The sequence below is a fragment of the Artibeus jamaicensis genome, unplaced genomic scaffold (assembly GCF_021234435.1).
Source record: "Artibeus jamaicensis isolate MK-2021 breed Jamaican fruit bat unplaced genomic scaffold, CSHL_Jam_final contig_456, whole genome shotgun sequence".
Taxonomy (NCBI): Eukaryota; Metazoa; Chordata; class Mammalia; order Chiroptera; family Phyllostomidae; genus Artibeus; species Artibeus jamaicensis.
Genome location: NW_026521839.1, coordinates 5,134,423 through 5,155,026, shown reverse-complemented (window position 1 = coordinate 5,155,026; position 20,604 = coordinate 5,134,423). Strand labels below are relative to the sequence as shown.

Here is a 20,604-nt window from a genome sequence, read left to right as displayed (position 1 = left end):
ATTTTTGTTCTCTTCCTTCTGAGAACACTGGAGGATTTCACTTCCCTGTTACTTTGAGGTGTGACTTTCTGTGGCCAATGAAATGTGAATGTGTCTCACTTCAAAGCAGAAGGGTGTAATTGCCAGTGCAAGCCTCTTCTGCTGTCTTATGCTGGTGTGGCAGTTCTGAAAGCACAGGTATCAACATCTGTTGAGATGCCATAATTGGAAGGCAGCTTGGGATGCTGAGCCAGCACGTGGAGGAAAGCTGTCCCAGGCAGTGTCCATAACCAGGAAGACTTTGCAGGAGCCAGAAATAAAACTTTATTTTAGAGGGAAAACTGAGGTAGTCAGTGTGTAGCAACATGTTCGCTGGGGTTCCACTGTCATTAAGCTAATGTGAACAGAATAAATTTTGAGAGGAGAGCATTACAACTGATAGAACATTATTATTCACCTCTTTGCTAAGACATCTGACCATTAAACAGATTATGTAACTTGGATTCCATGGAAAAATAAATTGTTTATTGTTAAAACAATAAACAATTCAAAATATTTTAGGCACCTCTTCTTTTTATGTCTTATCCATACCTTCCCTTGTTTTGTTTTTTTGTTTGTTTTCATTCTAGGGCTTTGTTGTAGTTTTATCAAATACTGGGGTGAAGATGTTGCAAGAATAAATGCTCTGGCATATAAACCTTAGGAAACTGACAGCTGGCTTTGATAGGTGCAAGGGGTATAATTTTAGCAGTGGAAACTATATTCATTTCAGAGGGCTGCTGTAACAAACTGCCACAAACTTGGTGGCTTAAAATAACAGAAATTGATTTTTCACAGCTCTGCAGGCCAGAAGACCAATGTCATGGTGCTCGTTGTCAGGGCCGTGTTCCCTGTGAAGACTCTAGGGGAGAATTCTTCCTTGCCTCTTCCAGTTTCTGGTGGTTTCTGGCATTCCTTGGCTTGTGGCAACATAACTCCAGTTTCTGCCTCAGTGGTCACATTTCTTTCCTGTGTCTCTGTGTATCTTCTCCTTTTTTCCCCTCTTATAAGGACATCTGTTACAGGATTTATGGCTAACCTTTATCTAGAATGATTTTAGGGTTAAAGTTACTTTAATCATGTCTGTACTCCCTTTATGCCAAATAAAGTCACATCCAAGGTTCTGGGTGGGTATATCTTTTGGGGGCTGCTTTTCCTTCAACTCACTACAGACGCCAAGAGACGTCAAGCTGGTGGCATTTGCTGAGCGTGGCTTCTCAATCTTCTTTCCCCGTTGGGGGAAATATGCTTGGATTTCTGGCAACAGCTCTCTCTCTCTCTCTCTTTCTCTCTCTCTCTCTGAGGGAGGGAGAGAGTATGCTGGATCCTCAGAAACTCCGAATAACAGCAGAATATACCTTATAGCCGCAGTCATGTCATTCTGGAAATCCAGCAAAATTACCTCCTGGGATTACAAAAATTGCCTCTAGTTAGCCATGTTTCCTAGAGCTGATGTCCAGATTCCAGGTACAGTTTCTGAATATGTCAAGAGTAGTCAGTATGCTGGCCACCGAGTAGCACATCAGCACCACTGGGCATTACACACAGGCGGTTGCACTGCACCTACATGGCGATGGAACAGCCAGTCTGCACCTCTGTGCCATCAGTTTAAGATCCAGGAGAATTTGGTTACATGAGGCCTTGCAATGGCCTTCACTTCTCAAGAGCAACCTCCTCGTATTCAGTCCACACGGCTTAGTCAGGGCTTATTTCATCTCCTGGCTGCAACAGTGAGGAAGCCACCATGTCTGGCCAAGTGAGAACGGTTACGTCTATTGACCACAGGAAAGCTATGTCATGTAAACTGGGTCAAGTGAAGTGATATTTTGGGATTTTCCCCCAGGCTGTTAGGAAGAGGGCACTTTCCGTGGAGAGCCATAAATGTCACCTAAAAGTACACAGCCTAAAAGCTACTTTGGCCATGTGCCATCCCGTGGGTAAAGCCTACCTGAGAAAGGTCAGCAGAGGAAAATAAACTTTAATGGGAGACACTGAAGCATGTACGCACAGTTCTGCCTGAAACTAGTAGGTAATTATCCATTTCCATGTATAAGACAGTAAATGACACTCTACTTTCTTAAATCAGTTAACTTGGACTTTACTGTTAGAATATGATTAATATATATATATACACTTCCATATATGGTGTGAATAGATATCTTAAGATACTGGACTCAAGGGAGAAATTACTATTGGTTTTTAGCACCAGGAAAAGCTAGTTTTTCTTTAGCAAGGATTTTGATTTTCTTTTATGGACACTGTAAATTTTACAATTAATTTTGTTTTCTTCTTGGCCCAAAACAAAATGCATGACTTCGTAAGACTGACTGAAAATGATTACTGTGTATTTTGAACACTGACCCACCCCTAAATTCATTTATTTCATCCCTATGTTATCTTTATCTTATTTTCATATTGTTTGTATGTTAAGGGGCAAGCTGAAAGTTAATAAAAGAAGATATTCACAAATAACTAACACTAAAAGGCACCAGTTGTATTATTCAAATATCCAAATGTAATATAAAATGTAATATTCTTAAATTAAAATCACATTATCCAAGTAAGAAACCAATTGCTAACTTTTCAAATATCTGCAGTTAAGAAAACAAAATTAAATCTCAAAAAACAACAATAAAATACACAAATATATTTTCAATTGACTAAAGTACCCTTGATTCCTATGTGCTTCACCTGAAGAAATGGTTAAACGTAAAAAGAAATAATGTAGATGAAAGAAAGCAGGGTCTCAGGTGGAGTTTCACACCTGTGTTCATAGCAGCACTATTCACAATTGTCAAGAGGTGGAAACAACCCTAATGACCATGAATAGATTGGTAAATAGACAAACAAAATGTGGTATATACACACATCAGAATATTATTTAGCTTTACAGGAAATCCAGTCACATGCTACAACAGGGGTGAAACTTGAGGACATTATGCTAAGTGAACTAAGCCAGTCACAGACAAGTACTGTATTATTCCACTAATATGAGGCATCTAAAGGGGTTGAACTCACAGGAACAGCAACTAGAACGATGGGTGGGCGTGTGATGGAAAAGCTGGAGTTGTCTAATAAGCACAGAGTTTCAGATTTGCAGGGGAAAAGTTCTGGAGATCTGCCTCATGACAATGTGAATATACTAAACTGTATCTTTAAAATGGTTGATACAGTAAATTTAATGTGTTTTCAACGCAGAAAGGGAAATTATATAGTCCAGAGTTTTAAAATAGCTATTTGCAAAGACAAAAGTTATGAATAAACTTAGATCAGACAACAGTCTAGTTTTAAATCTACAGGATGAGCAGCCGAGCCTACATTTTGGCCACATGATGTCGCTGTCCACCACAGAGTGTTGTCTAGGAAGAAAAATACCCAGAGCCCTATTGTCACTCCAGAGAAGCGGAACAATAAGAGAAGCAGTACTAGAAGAGAACATTTCAAATTTTGCAAACCATGATTTTTTAATTTGAGCAACTCACTGAGGACTGGTAATGGTGTCTTCTATGAGAAGGGACCGAGAGGTCGGGCGTCTGCTCCTCTTGCTTCTGTTTCTAGCTGCCTGGGAGACTGGGAGCGGCCAGGTCCACTACTCGGTCCCCGAGGAGGCCAAACACGGCACCTTCGTGGGCCGCATCGCGCAGGACCTGGGGCTGGAGCTGACGGAGCTGGTGCCCCGCCTGTTCCGCGTGGCGTCCAAAGGCCGCGGGGACCTGCTGGAGGTAAATCTGCAGAATGGCATTTTGTTTGTGAATTCTCGGATCGACCGCGAGGAGCTGTGCGGGAGGAGCGCGGAGTGCAGCCTGCACCTGGAGGTGGTGGTGGAGCGGCCGCTGCAGGTCTTCCACGTGGAGGTGGAGGTGAAGGACATTAATGACAACCCGCCGATATTTCCAATGGCGGTAAAGACTATCGGGTTTCACGAATCCAGGCTGCTTGACTCGCGGTTTCCTCTAGAGGGCGCAACTGACGCAGATACCGGAGTAAACGCTCTTCTTTCCTACAAGCTCAGCTCCAGTGAGTTTTTCTTTCTAGATGTACAGACAAGTGATGAACTAAGCCAGTCTTTGTCTCTTGTTCTTAGAAAATCTCTGGACAGAGAGGAAACTGCTGAGGTTAATTTGTTACTAGTGGCTACTGATGGCGGCAAACCTGAGCTTACCGGCACGGTTCAATTGCTTATTAAGGTATTGGATGTGAATGACAATGAACCGACTTTTGACCAATCAGTTTACAAAGTACAATTGTTAGAGAACATCTCAAATGGAACGTTAGTGATTAAACTAAATTCTTCTGATGCCGATGAAGGGTCGAACAGCGAGATTGTGTATTCATTTAGCAGTGATGCTCCCTCTACTATAAAGGCCAAGTTCAAAATAGATTCCAGCACAGGAGAAATCAGAACAAAGGGACGATTAGATTATGAAGAAACAAAATCCTACGAGATTCAAGTCCTGGCATATGACAATGGAACTCCGTCAATGACTGGGCACTGTAAAATTTCAGTAAAGATTGTGGACATCAATGACAACACACCAGAAGTCTCAATAACTTCTCTCTCACTTCCGATTCGAGAGGACGCTGCTCTGGGCACCGTAATTGCCCTCGTCATGGTGTCTGACCGCGACTCCGGCGCCAACGGCCAGGTGACTTGCACCCTGTCATCTCACGTTCCCTTCAAGCTGGTGTCCACCTTCAAGAATTACTATTCACTGGTGCTGGACAGCGCCCTGGACCGCGAGAGCGTGGCAAACTATGCTGTAGTAGTGAGCGCACGGGACGGGGGCTCGCCTCCGCTGTCGGCCACAGCCAGCGTGTCCGTGGAGGTGGCCGACGTGAACGACAACGCGCCCACGTTCGCGCAGCCCGAGTACACGGTGTTCGTCAAGGAGAACAACCCACCCGGCTGCCACATCTTCACGGTGTCCGCGCGGGACTTGGACGCGCAGGAGAACGCGCTGGTGTCCTACTCGCTGGTGGAGAGGCGGGTGGGCGAGCGTGCGCTGTCGAGCTACGTGTCCGTGCACGCGGAGAGCGGCAAGGTGTTCGCGCTGCAGCCTCTGGACCACGAGGAGCTGGAGCTGCTGCAGTTGCAGGTGAGCGCGCGCGACGCGGGCGTGCCGCCTCTGGGCAGCAACGTGACGCTGCAGGTGTTCGTGCTGGACGAGAACGACCACGCGCCCGCGCTGCTGCCTCCGGGGCGGGCATCGGTGGCGGCGGGGGCGGCGCTGTGAGCCAGCTGGTGTCTCGGTCTGTGGGCGCGGGCCACGTGGTGGCGAAGGTGCGCGCGGTGGACGCGGACTCTGGCTACAACGCGTGGCTGTCTTATGAGCTGCAGGCGGCGGCGGGTGGTGCGCGCAGCCCATTCCGCGTGGGGCTGTACACGGGCGAGATCAGCACGACGCGTGTCCTGGACGAGGCGGACGAACCTCGCCAGCGCCTGTTGGTGCTGGTGAAGGACCACGGGGAGCCTGCGCAGGTGGCCACGGCCACTGTGCTGCTGTCTCTGGTGGACAGCAGTCAGGCCCCAAAGACCTCATCGCGAGCGTCTTCCAGAGCCACGAGCGCAGAGGCGGCGCTGGTGGATGTGAACGTGTACCTGATCGTCGCCATCTGCGCAGTGTCCAGCCTGTTGGTGCTGACGCTGCTGCTGTACACGGCGCTGCGGTGCTCGGCCCCGCCCAGCGAGGGCGCGTGCGCGCAGGGGAAGCGGGTGCTGGTGTGCTCGAGCGCAGTGGGGAGCTGGTCGTACTCGCAGCAGAGGAGGCAGAGGGTGTGCTCTGGGGAGGGGCCGCCCAAGACGGACCTCATGGCCTTCAGCCCCAGCCTACCTCAAGGCCCAGGCTCTTCAGAAGAAAGACAACAACCTTCAGAATCAGAACACTTAGGAAAGGTAAGTGTTCTGAAAATTAAAAGGGAAGTCTTTTAATTTTTCCTTCAATTCTAAAATAGTACTGATTTCTTAATTCTTTATGAGTCTATTAATTATTTTGATTCAAAGCCTCACCTTTAATTTATATTGTTATCTTACTGTGCAACACATAGAATGGATCAGAGATTTTTTTTTGCGTTGAAAACAATTTACCTAAATGGCTTTGTTATTTTTACATTTTGGCTTTTTTATAATTAAACCTATCCTGAAAAATAGAAGCTTTAAGGATTGAGAAAACACTTCAGTAAAGTTTGAAAACTGAACAGTACCTGTGAATATTTTTTCTCAAATTAAAAAATTACAGTTGGAACGTTTTATACAATATGATTATATAATACATATTTCCCAAGTATGCACACACCACCCATTCTTTCAGTCAGAATATGTTTGAATAAGACTGTATTATATATCTGAATATGTCCTAAATAATTCTTTCCAGCAAGAATTGATTTGTCTTTGTGCAACAATTAATAAGTTAGTTTTTCTTTTCCTTGTGTTTGAAAGCAGGCTTAATGGATCTTTTAATGCCAACTCCTCAAATATTATCTCACATAGGTCATTATTTTGGTATGGCTTTTAGTAAAAATAAATTGCTGTTTGGGATAGAGATTTCACACATAAATTGCTGTTTGGGATAGAGATTTCACACGTGCAAAGTCCTGGATGTTTTAAGACACAACGGAGAGTTCATTGAAAAAAGAGCCCCCCATCTCTGTTATTTAATTACATAATGTTAACCCAAATATCATGTAGTGTGGTGGTCAGGTGCTGGGACTTTTTCTTCACACAAATGGAAATTATGCTAATCCAGTCCTTCTGTTTGCTGCTTGCTCGTCATTCTTCCAATGTCCATACCCCTGGGCTATATGCAGGCTGCCCCCCGAGCAGAGATTGGTCGCCTTCCCCTGTCACCACACTCCTTGCCTAGGATAAAGTTTTCTATGACTGGGAGCTCACTCAGTTTTACCTGGTGGCACCCAAATTCCTAATGAAGTTATTTTTTTTAAAGTAAGAACTGGTATTGGCTTGCTATATTTTCATTGGAAACTCCTGTCTTGGGTAATCAACACACTAAACTTGGCAAGTAAATTTTACACTTGGAAATAATATATATATTTTTCAACCAAAGGAAGATGTCTTGGGATGAAATAACTGTCTTCCACTGCTTGGTTCTTAGTTATTTACTGTTTTTTCCCCAAATATGTGTGGATATTGATGAATCATAGAAATTATTTCCCGTATGTGATCTCAGCCATAGCCACTTCACAGACAGGCCATCTGGGATCTGCTTTCACAGAAACTGAGGAGTTGGGTGAGGAGATTTTGAATTCCATTCAAGAATAGTCTGTTCCTACAGGAAACTTACTAGCTCCTCAGTACTGATAAGCCTCAAAATTCAGAGTATATATTTTTCAGGAGTGAGAAAAGTTCATCTGAGGCTTTATATATGTGCACAGAAAAACAAATAGCTTAAGCAAATGAGGAAGAAGCTTTTTCTTGGGAGGAGCCATCCTGCCTAGAGCACTGTAGCTGCTCAGCGCCTTGAGACTTGTGTGTAGAATGTGTGAACAGTCAGACGGAGCCCTTCTTACTGGAGGGCGGATCACTCCATTTCTACTATAGGTAAGTGGTAAGCTTTTAGAACCATCTTCAAGTGTGCCCAGCAGGAGTCAAGTTTTATTGCTGTACAGGTTCTTAAGGACTGTTATTACTTCTTTACATTTTCCTTAAGTTCCTTTATTACATTCTTAAGTGTCTTGAAATGTATGGTATTACAATAGGCTGTCAATGGTATTACAATTACTATGAAGCCTAAGATGTTTTTAAAAAATTTTTTTTAAAGATTTTATTTATTTATCTTTAGAGGGAAAGGGAAAGAGAGAGGGAGAGAAATATCAATGTATGCTTGCTTCTCGTGTGTCCCCTGCTGGGAACTGGCCTGCAACCCAGGCATGTGCCCTGACTGAGAATCGAACCATGGTGCTCTGGTTCGAAGGCCTGCACTCAATCCACTGAGCTACACCAGCCAAGGCAGATGTTTTAAAATTTTAAGTTTGTCTTTCATTTTAAAACTCATTGCCTTTCAAGATTTATCAAAGAATAAGCATATTGATCTCAATAATTATCTTCTAGATATATGCATTTCTAAAATACTTCTTTTTTCAAAAATCTTAAATGTTTACTTTTTCCTGAACTAACACAATAGAATCAGTTAGATATTAAGTAAATTTAATATTAATAAATATTATTAACATAATTTACTTGTTTACTCATATTACTTGAAGAAAATAATTAGAAATATTTACTTAGTCATTAAAATAGTAATTGATAATTCATTGTATTCTAAATACAAATGATAAAATATGAGTAAGTTGCAAGCCTGGCTTGCATTCAATGAGTACACAGGAAAAAACTGGCATGAAAAATTTTCTCCTAACAAATCACATGTTTGATTTCATTTAAAAAGGGTCTGACTGTCAGTCACATGTTTGATTTTATTTAAAAAGGGTCTGACTGTAAGCAAAACTTTGGATATTCCCTTACCTCTCTAAATTCCATTGCTTCCTATGGATTCTCTCTGCTCAACTTCCAAGTGCTCAGAGAACTCATGCCTCTCACCGAATTCAGAGATCTTCAGAATATTTCATTACCTTAACTTATATATGCTAAGTAGTGAATCATGTGCTATGACTTTTCTCTTATTACTGATTAGTCAAATCACCAATACTTCAAGTAAGAATGTTTTGAGAAACTGGAATCCAGAAATTTATCCAGAGTGAAGATGATTAAATACACAATTCTTTCATGTCATGAACATTTTAGGATATACAAGTAAATCCAAACAATAAATGATGTGGAAATGTAAAAAACTAACATACTCTTACTTGGCGTAATGTGAATGTAACAAGTAACCAAATCATACGGTGTTGTCATGTAGCAAAACAACTTTACAAAAGAACTTCACTGTAAAAGACTGACTTCTGGCATCTTTATGTCTTTGTATAAATAACAGCTGAGACAGCTAACGAGGATATAGTCACTGGTTAAAGAACATGAGAGTGACTTACAGACATCCTACAAATAAAAATAAAGTGAACATATCTGGTAAATTAACAATTGCCAAAATAATATAGAAGGAAATATGTGTACATCATATGTGGGTATATATATGCACATTTTCAATGTCTCAGTGTTTTGATGGGCACCAGTACAAAAGGCCTGAGTTTTCTATAAAGTGTCAACTAAGAGGCCAAATGGTTAAAATTATGGCTTCCTAATAAGATGTAGATCCCTCACCAAAACCACCAATTAATATCATTTTTAAGTTAGCCAACCTGTATATATACTCCCACTTCCTTGTTTGTAAAAAGTGAAACATACATCTTAGTGAAATATCCATCTTAGAGGATTGCTGTGAAAACGTAGTGTGATGAATCCATTAAAGCAAATAGAACAGTGCTTGTCAAATGGGAACCATTTCCAATAGCTGTCCTCTGCTGTTACAGCAAGGCTCACTATTTCATTATATTTTACACTACGTCATGGACTGGGAGGGTGGAAAATAATAAGTTAGTATAAAAAGTTGTAAGAATATATTTTGATATATTATAAGGACTTTGAGGAGTGCTTGAAGGAAATTACAATGAAAAGAATAATTTGGGAAAGTTCAAACGAAGTATATAGAAAAGAAGACATTGGTACTTACAACACACTTTCGCCACATGATGTCGCTGTCCACCACAAGGTCTTTCACCACAAACGATAATGCAGCGTGCGTTACGTACACAGAAGCAGCTTTTCCTCACCGTTTCCGAAATACGGGCACGGTAAGGTTACTTAAAAAATGGAGAATAAGGAACTCAAATTATTTTTTAAATTTTGAATCGATGCAAGAGAGACTAAGTATTTGGGAAAGGGTTGCAATGGTGTTTTCCTGGAGAGAAGTTCTAGGAGCCCGAAGACAACTGCTTTCGCTTCTGTTACTCGCACTCTGGGAGGCTGGGAGCTGCCAGGTCCGCTACTCGGTCCCCGAGGAGGCCAAACACGGCACCTTCGTGGGCCGCATCGCGCAGGACCTGGGGCTGGAGCTGACGGAGCTGGTGCCCCGCCTGTTCCGCGTGGCGTCCAAAGGCCGCGGGGACCTGCTGGAGGTAAATCTGCAGAATGGCATTTTGTTTGTGAATTCTCGGATCGACCGTGAGGAGCTGTGCGGGCGGAGCGCGGAGTGCAGCCTGCACCTGGAGGTGGTGGTGGAGCGGCCGCTGCAGGTTTTCCACGTGGAGGTGGAGGTCAAAGATATTAATGACAACCTGCCGGTTTTCCCAATGGCTGTAAAAAAATTGTTTCTTTACGAATCCCGGCCGCTTGGTTCTCGGATTCCGCTAGAGGGCGCATCAGATGCAGATGTAGGAGTGAATTCGCAGCTGACTTACATTCTTCACTCCAATGAATATTTTACCTTGGATGTTAAGAGGAATGATGAGGAAATTAAATCCCTTGGGCTCGTGTTGAAAAAATTGTTAAATCGGGAGGACACTCCTGAGCATCACTTACTAATAATGGCAGTTGATGGTGGGAAGCCTGAGCTCACGGGCTCTACTCAATTGACCATCACCATTCTAGACGTGAACGACAATGCCCCCGAGTTTGAGAAGTCCGTCTACAAAGTCAGATTATTCGAAAATGCACCTAATGGTACCCTAGCGGTGATTGTTAATGCTTCTGATTTGGATGAAGGAGTGAATAAAGACATTGTATATTCTTTCAGTACAGATACGTCTGCGGATATTCTGTCGAAATTTCACTTGGACCCGGTGAGTGGATACATCAGTGTAAAGGGTAACTTAGATTTCGAGGAAACCAAGTTATACGAAATCCAGGTGGAAGCAACAGATAAAGGAACTCCCCCATTGGCAGATCACTGCACTGTCCTAGTGGAAATTTTAGACACCAATGATAATGTACCTGAATTGGTTACCAAATCACTATCATTACCTGTATTGGAAGATGCTCCGCTTGGCTCCATAATTGCCCTAATTAGTGTCTCCGACCGTGACTCCGGTCCCAATGGGCAGGTGACTTGCACCCTGTCATCTCACGTTCCCTTCAAGCTGGTGTCCACCTTCAAGAATTACTATTCATTGGTGCTGGACAGCGCCCTGGACCGTGAGAGCGTGGCAAACTATGCAGTTGTAGTGACCGCGTGGGACGGGGGCTCGCCTCCGCTGTCGGCCACAGCCAGCGTGTCCGTGGAAGTAGCCGACGTGAACGACAACGCGCCCACGTTCGCGCAGCCCGAGTACACGGTGTTCGTCAAGGAGAACAACCCACCCGGCTGCCACATCTTCACGGTGTCCGCGCGGGACTTGGACGCGCAGGAGAACGCGCTGGTGTCCTACTCGCTGGTGGAGAGGCGGGTGGGCGAGCGTGCGCTGTCGAGCTACGTGTCCGTGCACGCGGAGAGCGGCAAGGTGTTCGCTCTGCAGCCTCTGGACCACGAGGAGCTGGAGCTGCTGCAGTTGCAGGTGAGCGCGCGCGACGCGGGCGTGCCGCCTCTGGGCAGCAACGTGACGCTGCAGGTGTTCGTGCTGGACGAGAACGACAACGCGCCCGCGCTGCTGCCTCCCGGGGCGGGCGGCGGGGGCGGCGGGGGCGGCGCTGTGAGCCAGCTGGTGTCTCGGTCTGTGGGCGCGGGCCACGTGGTGGCGAAGGTGCGCGCGGTGGACGCGGACTCTGGCTACAACGCATGGCTGTCTTATGAGCTGCAGGTGGCGGCTGGTGGTGCACGCAGCCCATTCCGCGTGGGGCTGTACACGGGCGAGATCAGCACGACGCGTGTCCTGGACGAGGCTGACGAACCTCGCCAGCGCCTGTTGGTGCTGGTGAAGGACCACGGGGAGCCTGCGCAGGTGGCCACGGCCACTGTGCTGCTGTCTCTGGTGGACAGCGGCCTGGCACCTAAGTCATCTTCGCGAGCGTCTTCCAGAGCCACGAGCGCAGAGGCGGCGCTGGTGGATGTGAACGTGTACCTGATCGTCGCCATCTGCGCAGTGTCCAGCCTGTTGGTGCTGACGGTGCTGCTGTACACGGCGCTGCGGTGCTCGTCCCCGCCCAGCGAGGGCGCGTGCGCGCAGGGGAAGCGGGTGCTGGTGTGCTCGAGCGCAGTGGGGAGCTGGTCGTACTCGCAGCAGAGGAGGCAGAGGGTGTGCTCTGGGGAGGGGCCGCCCAAGACGGACCTCATGGCCTTCAGCCCCAGTCTTCCAGCTGGTCCGTTTAGCGGGGACAGAGAAGAACAACTGGACGTGGATGCTGATGTTTCTACCAAAGTGAGTAATTTTAAAAATTCTTTCAATAATAGCTTTATCTTTTATTCCTCGATGTATCTACTCCTTTGTAAACATATTACAATTAAATACTCTATGTTTTTGGTAGTTGGAGTTCTCCAGGTCCTGATTTTATGGTTGAAATGTTTGAAAATCTTTTTACTAATATTTTTTAACCAAATCAGAAACAAATAGTGAAAACCATACTTGCAGTTTGTTTTATTTTGTAGGCAGGTGCAATAGTAGGATTATTTTCTATCACTAAAGGTCTGGATAGAAATTACATATATTTTCCTGCACAAGTTGCATTATTTAGAATATTTGACTCCAAGTGTAGTGTACCAATGCTGCACAATGCTTCAGTAGCTTTTCACTTGGGATTCCTGCTAGATTTCATGTTTATTTTCCGAAAGAGAGGAAGGGAATGAGAGAGAGGGAGAGAAACATCCACGTGAAAGAAACAATCGGTTGCCTCTCACATGCCCCCCAAGCCTGGCCCTGGCCCACACTCATTCCACACCAGCCAGGGCATGGAGTTCCAGCTAAATGTTAGTTCAGATGGCACAGGCCCATTTTATGAACCAGCCCTGCATGCTTCCACTCCCTTTTGCTCTATTACTTCAGTTTCAAAAATAGCTTATTAAGCCCGTTATCTCTTATGGAGCTTCTATTGGCTCACTTACTCCTTTATCTGGAGTCTCCATTCTGCCTTTCTACTTGAACATGATTCATTTGAGTCTTTGTGCTCACATTTGGCAATATGTGTATTGTTTCTAGTTTCCCAACTGGATAAAAAAATAAACAGAATAATTTTATTGCTTTGGGAACTGTATCTTTGTTCATCTTCATTTTCTCAGTACTTTTAATAGTAAGCATTAAAGTCAATAGGAAGTGAAATTGTAACATTCCCTTTATATCATCATATAGAAAATATTCTTTTTGAAAAAATATTATTAATCTTGTTAAGAATTATTATTTCCATTGAGCCATTTGTTGAAAGTAATACTTCTATATAATTTCAAAACTATTCTACTAGAGAAATTATTAATCACTAACATATTTTGCCTATGGAACTAAGGATGCTAACGTCCAAACAGTTCGGTGCGTCACGTGGTCACTGGCAGCCTTCCCCTGAACACCAACCTGACCGTTAAAGTGTCTCATGTAAGATGTTTAAAGCTCCAAGTCATTTGCACCAAATTCAATGAAACTAAAGTGAGATTATTTTTCAGTCATTCTATTATTTAATATTTGCTCTTTTCCTTGAGCAAATGGTTGGGCTCCCATTCAAGTTTTCTTGCCATTGGAAACCTAAGCTTGGGCATATTAGAGACTGAAGAACAGTCTAGTATTTCTGGATCATAAGATCCAGAATGATCCATATGATTTCTGAATCGTAAGAGCAAAATGAGAAAACCAACCTTGCTTGTGGAAGATGAATGGGTTCTAGCGTATACATTTATATGAAATACTTTCCATGCAAGTTACATGCTATAACTTTCTACTTCCTCGTTCAAGCTTCCTTGCTGGAACCTGGTTAATGCTCAGTGACATTTTGGGGGAGGCTAACATATAAGTCAGTGAAAAGGAGAAATTCTTTCATTTCTCCTTTTCATTTAATTTTTCTGGCACTATCCTTTCCTGCTCTCTGTGTAGCCAGTATTAGCCACAGCATTTCCAACTTCAATTCACTATTTTATTAGGCCTCATTTTTATCCTATTATAAATAATAGGGTCATGCAAAGTTCTGGTCTCCCAGGATATGGGACTTCAGCCTTCAAACACATGCCCCCTTTTCAAATTGTTGACTAAGAAGTTATCAGTTAATAAGACATTTTAAAGACTTGCATTTTTTTCTCCCTAGAGATGTATTGCTGCTATACCAGGTGAATGCTCAACAGTTTCTGAAAAAATATCCTGTACATTCTGTTGCATTCTCATTTGTGTATTTAATTATTTTGCAAAATAAATAGACAGGGAATCCTTTTCACTTTCTTCCAGTGTGTTTGACACCTATGATCCCTTTGTACAAATCCGCAGTTTGGGTCTTCAAACAGTGAAACTGCTCTGATTTATGTTTTAATTCAGAAGGAACTTATGAGTGCAGCTCTCCATAAAATGAGAGAATAAAGTCATTTTCACTACACTGATTTTTTAAAAATATATTTTGTTGATTATGCTATTACAGTTGTCCCATTTCCACCCTTCATTCCCTTCCACCCTGCACACCCCCTCCCACCCACATTACCCTCTGTAGTTCATGTCCATGACTACAGTGATTTTTTTGTCCTAGACAACCATGGGGAAAAGAGGTTTATGAACATAAGAGGCAAAGAAAGTCTGAAAATGGTGGACAACATGCCCTATATTAAGTTTCTCTATGTCAGGAAATTATATTGTTCTGTATTAATTGGGGCTTATTCCTTGACTATTAAAACCCAGATGTCTCAGAGTTCATAATTACCAAGAGCTGGTATGGAAACGAAGCTGAATTCTATGTTTTCAATATGGAAATTCATATATTAATTAGGGCAATACCTAAGGGTACTATTTTTATATTTTTGAAAAATTATAGAGACTGCTGATGCATCATATTTTCCTGACTGGCTATGCTACCACCTTAACTTAATGGATTTCATCAGTCAACTTCAGAGAACTAAACCATTCTAGTAGGTACATATTCAGCAAATACTGCCTGAGTGTTCTGAACAATTAGACTATTAAGACAAAATGACTCCTTTAGAAAGTTTATGTTTCAAAAAAAATGATTAGACATACATACTAAAATGCCCATAAAAAAGAAATTAATATAGTAAGTGGCCCAAGTGGTCCAATCTGGATGCAATAGTATATATGAGAAATTAAAAATGCATGCCCAACTTGTTTTAATCACAAAAGTCTTTATTGGTCAAGAAATTTTAAAATAATTATAAAATGGGGAAAGTTGCTTTGCTAAGAGTTTGGAAATGATGGATATTATACAAACAGGGGGCAAAACGAATATATTTGTTTAGTGAAAAATTTTGTTGGAAGTATGAAAGTAACCACTTTGATGAAAATATATGAGCAATATAGGAGAAAATAGAAGTTTAGGCATATTAGACACTGGAGATTGAGCAAATATTTGTAAACCATGTAACAAAATGAGAATACCAGTCTTAATCATGAGGAGTGAATGCATTCCAGTGAATAATATTCTTTAGAATACGTTTTTTTTCACACAAACTACATGCCACAACACCCTACTTCTTTGTAAAAGCTTCCTTGTACCTTCAGCCCTTAGATGACTTAAGGAAGACTTTCAATTAAATGTGGGTGTTTTCTTCCTCTTTTGAATATTTTCAAAATTCCCTTTCAATGGCTTATTCTTGGAACCCAAGGTTCCTTATAGATGGATTCTCTACAGATGGAAACACGTGGGATATGAAATTCGAAGATGAAGAGTGTGTCTTCATTAACAACAACTTCCCTGCATTCTCAGAAACGCAGGAGTTCTCCTAAGCATCACTTTACAGTTGTGTGTGTAGAGTGTGTGTAACTACAGTTGGGTCTCTGTAGACACGTAACACCTGTGCGAAAAAAGAATTTCCACGGAAGTAAGAGCTGCTCCTGTGGTGAAAATAAGAATCACACTCAACCAGTGGTTCAAATGTGTACCTCAGTAGTACACAATGTGATTCTGTTCTTCAAAGGCATGAAAGTATGCAGGATGGCTATAAGAGTAAGATTTAGCAGCTTTAGAGTACGAATTTCCAGAATCAATTACTTACCGTTTGGAGCCACATGAGGTCGCTCTGTTCCATCAAATAATCTGATGGAGAAGAAAGGAAGAAAAATCCCTTCTTGTTGTGAAGAAGCTGCATCCACTATCCAGATACTGAAAAATGGAGAATGCAGCGATATTGAACTGAATGGTCAGAAGATATCTATTGATTTTGAAGTAAGATCCCTTAATGAGAACAAGTACTGCAGGCTTGAGATGGAGTTTTCCCCGGAAAGAGGCCAGGAGTCCCGGCGTCTGCTGCTCTCTCTTCTGCTCCTCGCTGCCTGGAAGCCGGGGAGCGGCCAGGTCCACTACTCGGTCCCCGAGGAGGCCAAACACGGCACCTTCGTGGGCCGCATCGCGCAGGACCTGGGGCTGGAGCTGACGGAGCTGGTGCCCCGCCTGTTCCGCGTGGCGTCCAAAGGCCGCGGGGACCTGCTGGAGGTGAATCTGCAGAATGGCATTTTGTTTGTGAATTCTCGGATCGACCGTGAGGAGCTGTGCGGGCGGAGCACGGAGTGCAGCCTGCACCTGGAGGTGGTCGTGGAGCGGCCGCTGCAGGTTTTCCACGTGGAGGTGGAGGTGAAGGACATTAACGACAATCCGCCAAGGTTCTTCCGACAAGAACAAAGATTATTTATTTTAGAATCAAGAATAGCAGATTCCCGGTTTCCGCTAGAGGGCGCATCTGATATGGATATCGGAGCAAACGCAGAACTGAGGTACAAGTTAAATTCTAATGAATATTTTCATTTGGATGTGAAAACAAGTGAAGAAGAAACAAACATTTTAGAGCTAGTATTGAAGAAGCCAGTAGATAGAGAAGAATCCCAAGAGCATCGTTTATTATTGATTGCAGTTGATGGAGGAAAACCTGAACTAACAGGTACTGTTCAGTTATTGATTAATGTATTGGATGCCAATGATAATGCCCCGGTATTTGATAAATCAATTTATAATGTTAAATTAGTGGAAAATGCACCTAATGGGACATTAGTTATTAAATTGAATGCCTCAGATGCAGATGAGGGTATTAATAAGGAAATAGTGTACCTCTTCAGTAATCTTGTCCTGGACAATGTAAAATCTAAATTTATAATCAATTCTAATAGTGGGGAAATAACAGTTAAGGGAGAACTGGATTATGAAGACTGTAATTTATACGAAATTAATATTGATGCTGTGGATAAAAGTCCATTCCCATTAACTGGACACTGCAAAGTAATAGTGAAACTCCTGGATGAGAACGATAATACCCCGGAGATGGTCATAACCTCCCTGTCTCTGCCTGTGCGAGAGGACGCTCCGATGGGCACTGTCATCGCCCTGATTAGGTTGTCGGACCTCGACTCCGGCGCCAACGGGCAGGTGACCTGCACCTTGTCGCCACACGTTCCTTTCAAGCTGGTGTCCACCTTCAAGAATTACTATTCTCTGGTGCTGGACAGCAACCTGGACCGCGAGAGCGTAGCGAACTATGCTGTAGTAGTGACTGCTAGGGACGGGGGCTCGCCTCCGCTGTCGACCACAGCCAGCGTGTCCGTGGAGGTGGCCGACGTGAACGACAACGCGCCCACGTTCGCGCAGCCCGAGTACACGGTGTTCGTCAAGGAGAACAACCCACCCGGCTGCCACATCTTCACGGTGTCCGCGCGGGACTTGGACGCGCAGGAGAACGCGCTGGTGTCCTACTCGCTGGTGGAGAGGCGGGTGGGCGAGCGTGCGCTGTCGAGCTACGTGTCCGTGCACGCGGAGAGCGGCAAGGTGTTCGCGCTGCAGCCTCTGGACCACGAGGAGCTGGAGCTGCTGCAGTTGCAGGTGAGCGCGCGCGACGCGGGCGTGCCGCCTCTGGGCAGCAACGTGACACTGCAGGTGTTCGTGCTGGACGAGAACGACAACGCGCCCGCGCTGCTGCCTCCCGGGGCGGGCATCGGTGGCGGCGGGGGCGGCGCTGTGAGCCAGCTGGTGTCTCGGTCTGTGGGCGCGGGCCACGTGGTGGCGAAGGTGCGCGCGGTGGACGCGGACTCTGGCTACAACGCGTGGCTGTCTTATGAGCTGCAGGCGGCGGCGGGTGGTGCGCGCAGCCCATTCCGCGTGGGGCTGTACACGGGCGAGATCAGCACGACGCGTGTCCTGGACGAGGCGGACGAACCTCGCCAGCGCCTGTTGGTGCTGGTGAAAGACCACGGGGAGCCTACGCAGGTGGCCACGGCCACTGTGCTGCTGTCTCTGGTGGACAGCAGTCAGGCCCCGAAGACCTCATCGCGGACGTCTAACAGCGCCGGAGCTCAAAGACCGGCACTGGTGGACGTGAACGTGTACCTGATCATCGCCATCTGCGCAGTGTCCAGCCTGTTGGTGCTCACGCTGCTGCTGTACACGGCGCTGCGGTGCTCGGCCCCGCCCAGCGAGGGCGCGTGCGCGCAGGGGAAGCGGGTGCTGGTGTGCTCGAGCGCAGTGGGGAGCTGGTCGTACTCGCAGCAGAGGAGGCAGAGGGTGTGCTCTGGGGAGGGGCCGCCCAAGACGGACCTCATGGCCTTCAGCCCCAGTCTCCCTCAGGGTCCCAGCTCTGCAAACAATGTGAGTCTCAAATATTTTATCCATTGCAATGTTTTTGGTTATAAGTCCTTAATGTTTCCCTCCATGTTTTTACTTTAAAGTATGGTGTTATACTTGCCACTCTTTTAAATGTAAATTTTCTGTTGGTACTAACTCATGTACTTAAAATTATGCATAAGCTTAAAATTAACTTTAGTTTTTTGGAGGTAAATGCTTTGCAGTATAGAGTTTATTTCTGTATCATTCCCCCTTTATATTAAGTTTTTAAGGTTGTAGTTAATATATTTATTTTTTCCATGATACGAAGTATTTCTGAAATTAAATTTTAATAAACATTTTAATTTTCAGTCTTAGAAAATATAGGGAGATACTTGTAAGATATATTTCGAGTTATTATTCTCAAAGTCATATATTATGGTACATGGAAATGTTTTGACATCATTGAATCAGATTGCCTTTTATTCTCCATTAAATATTAATTTTTATTGGTATTTAAAGGATTTTATTTATTTATTTTTAGAAAGGGGAAGGAGGGAGAAAGAGAGGGAGAGAAACATGAATGTGTGGCTGCCTCTCACATGTCCCCTGCGGGAGACCTGGCCTGCAACCCTGGCATATTCCCCAGACTGGGAAGCCGAGAGGCAGCACTTTGGTTTGCAGGCCCTCACTCAATTCATTTAGTCACACCAGCCAGGGCAGAATATTAATTATTTTAGTGTTTTTATGATGCCAATGCAATTTCTTTTTTAAGTATATTCTATTGATTATGCTGTTATAGTTGTCCCATTTTTTTCTCCCCTCTATCCCTCTCTACCCTGCATCCCCTCCCTCCAGCATGCCCTCTCAGTTCATGTCAGTGATCATTCATGTAAGTTCTTTGGCTTCTCCATTTCCTATACTATTCTTAACCTCCCCCTGTCTATTTTGTATCTACCAACTATGCTTCTTATTCCGTGTACTTTTCCCCTCATTCTTTCCTCTCCTCCTCCCTGTTGATAACCCTCCATTTCTGTGATTCTGTTCTGTGATTGTTTGCTTAGTTTGTTTCTGTTTTTTAGATTCAATTGTTGATAGTTGTGAGTTGGTTGTCATTTTACTGTTCATAGTTTTGATTATCTTTTTCTTAGATAAATCTCTTTAATATTTCTTACAGTAAGGGCTCAGTGCCCTGGCTGGTGTGGCTCAGTGGATTGAGCACCAGACTGGTAACTAAAAGGTCGCCTGTTCGATTCCCAGTCAGGGCACATGTCTGGGTTGTGGGCCAGGTCCCCAATTGGGGGCATGTGAGAGGCAGCCACACATTGATGTTTCTTTCCCTCTCTTTCTCCCTCCCTTCCCCTCTCTCTAAAAATAAATAAATAAAATATTTTTTAACGACTTGGTGATGATGAACTCTTTTAACTTGACCTTATCTGGGAAGCACTTTATCTGCCCTTTTATTCTAAATGATAGCTTTGCTGGATAGAGTAATCTTGGGTGTAGGTCCTTGACTTTCATAACTTTGAATAGCTCTCGACGGTCCCTTCTTGCCTGTAAGGTTTCTTTTGAGAAATCAGCCGATAATCTTATGGGAACTCCTTTGTAGGTAACTGTCTCCTTTTCTCTTGCTGCTTTTAAGATTCCCTCCTTAAATATAATCTTGGGTAATCTAATTATGTTGTGTCTTTGTGCATTCCTCCTTGGGTCCAGCTTGTTTGAAACTCTCTGAGCACCCTGGACTTGAATGTCTATTTCCTTCTCCAGATTGGGGATATTTTCCTTCATTATTTGTTCCAATACATTTTCAATTTCTTTCTCTTCTTCTTCCCCTTCTGGTAGCCCTATGATTCAGGTGTTGTAACATTTACATTTGACCCAGAGGTTCCTAAGCCTCTTCTCACTTGTTTTTGAATTCTGGTTTCTTTGTTCTGTTCCAGCTGAATAATTATTTCTTCCTTCTGTCCCAAATCATTGACTTGAGTCCTGATTTACTTCCCTTCACTCTTGGTTCCCTATATATTTTTCTTTAT

The 20,604-nt window shown here is 44.0% G+C and overlaps 3 protein-coding genes across 3 annotated transcripts; all 3 read left to right on the top strand.

Annotated features, from left to right (window-relative positions):
* Positions 1-3,512: 3,512 nt before the first annotated feature.
* On the top strand, positions 3,513-6,463 carry LOC119051112 (protocadherin alpha-2-like). The gene is given in 3 exon segments (XM_037147719.2): positions 3,513-5,231; positions 5,234-5,911; positions 6,458-6,463. Coding segments are annotated over 3 exon segments (2,403 nt in total).
* A 3,374-nt stretch (positions 6,464-9,837) lies between these two features.
* LOC119051048 (protocadherin alpha-3-like) lies at positions 9,838-12,347 on the top strand. The gene is given in 2 exon segments (XM_037147631.2): positions 9,838-12,286; positions 12,289-12,347. Coding segments are annotated over 2 exon segments (2,508 nt in total).
* A 3,890-nt stretch (positions 12,348-16,237) lies between these two features.
* LOC119051113 (protocadherin alpha-5-like) lies at positions 16,238-18,694 on the top strand. The gene has a single exon (XM_037147720.2). The coding sequence runs from the start codon at positions 16,253-16,255 to the stop codon at positions 18,692-18,694; it is 2,442 nt and encodes an 813-aa protein (XP_037003615.2). The 5' UTR covers positions 16,238-16,252.
* Positions 18,695-20,604: the final 1,910 nt, after the last annotated feature.

Bases quoted from the DNA above. Each gene is read 5' to 3' on its own strand.
- LOC119051113 (XM_037147720.2), top strand. From the start codon at position 16,253: ATGGAGTTTTCCCCGGAAAGAGGCCAGGAGTCCCGGCGTCTGCTGCTC.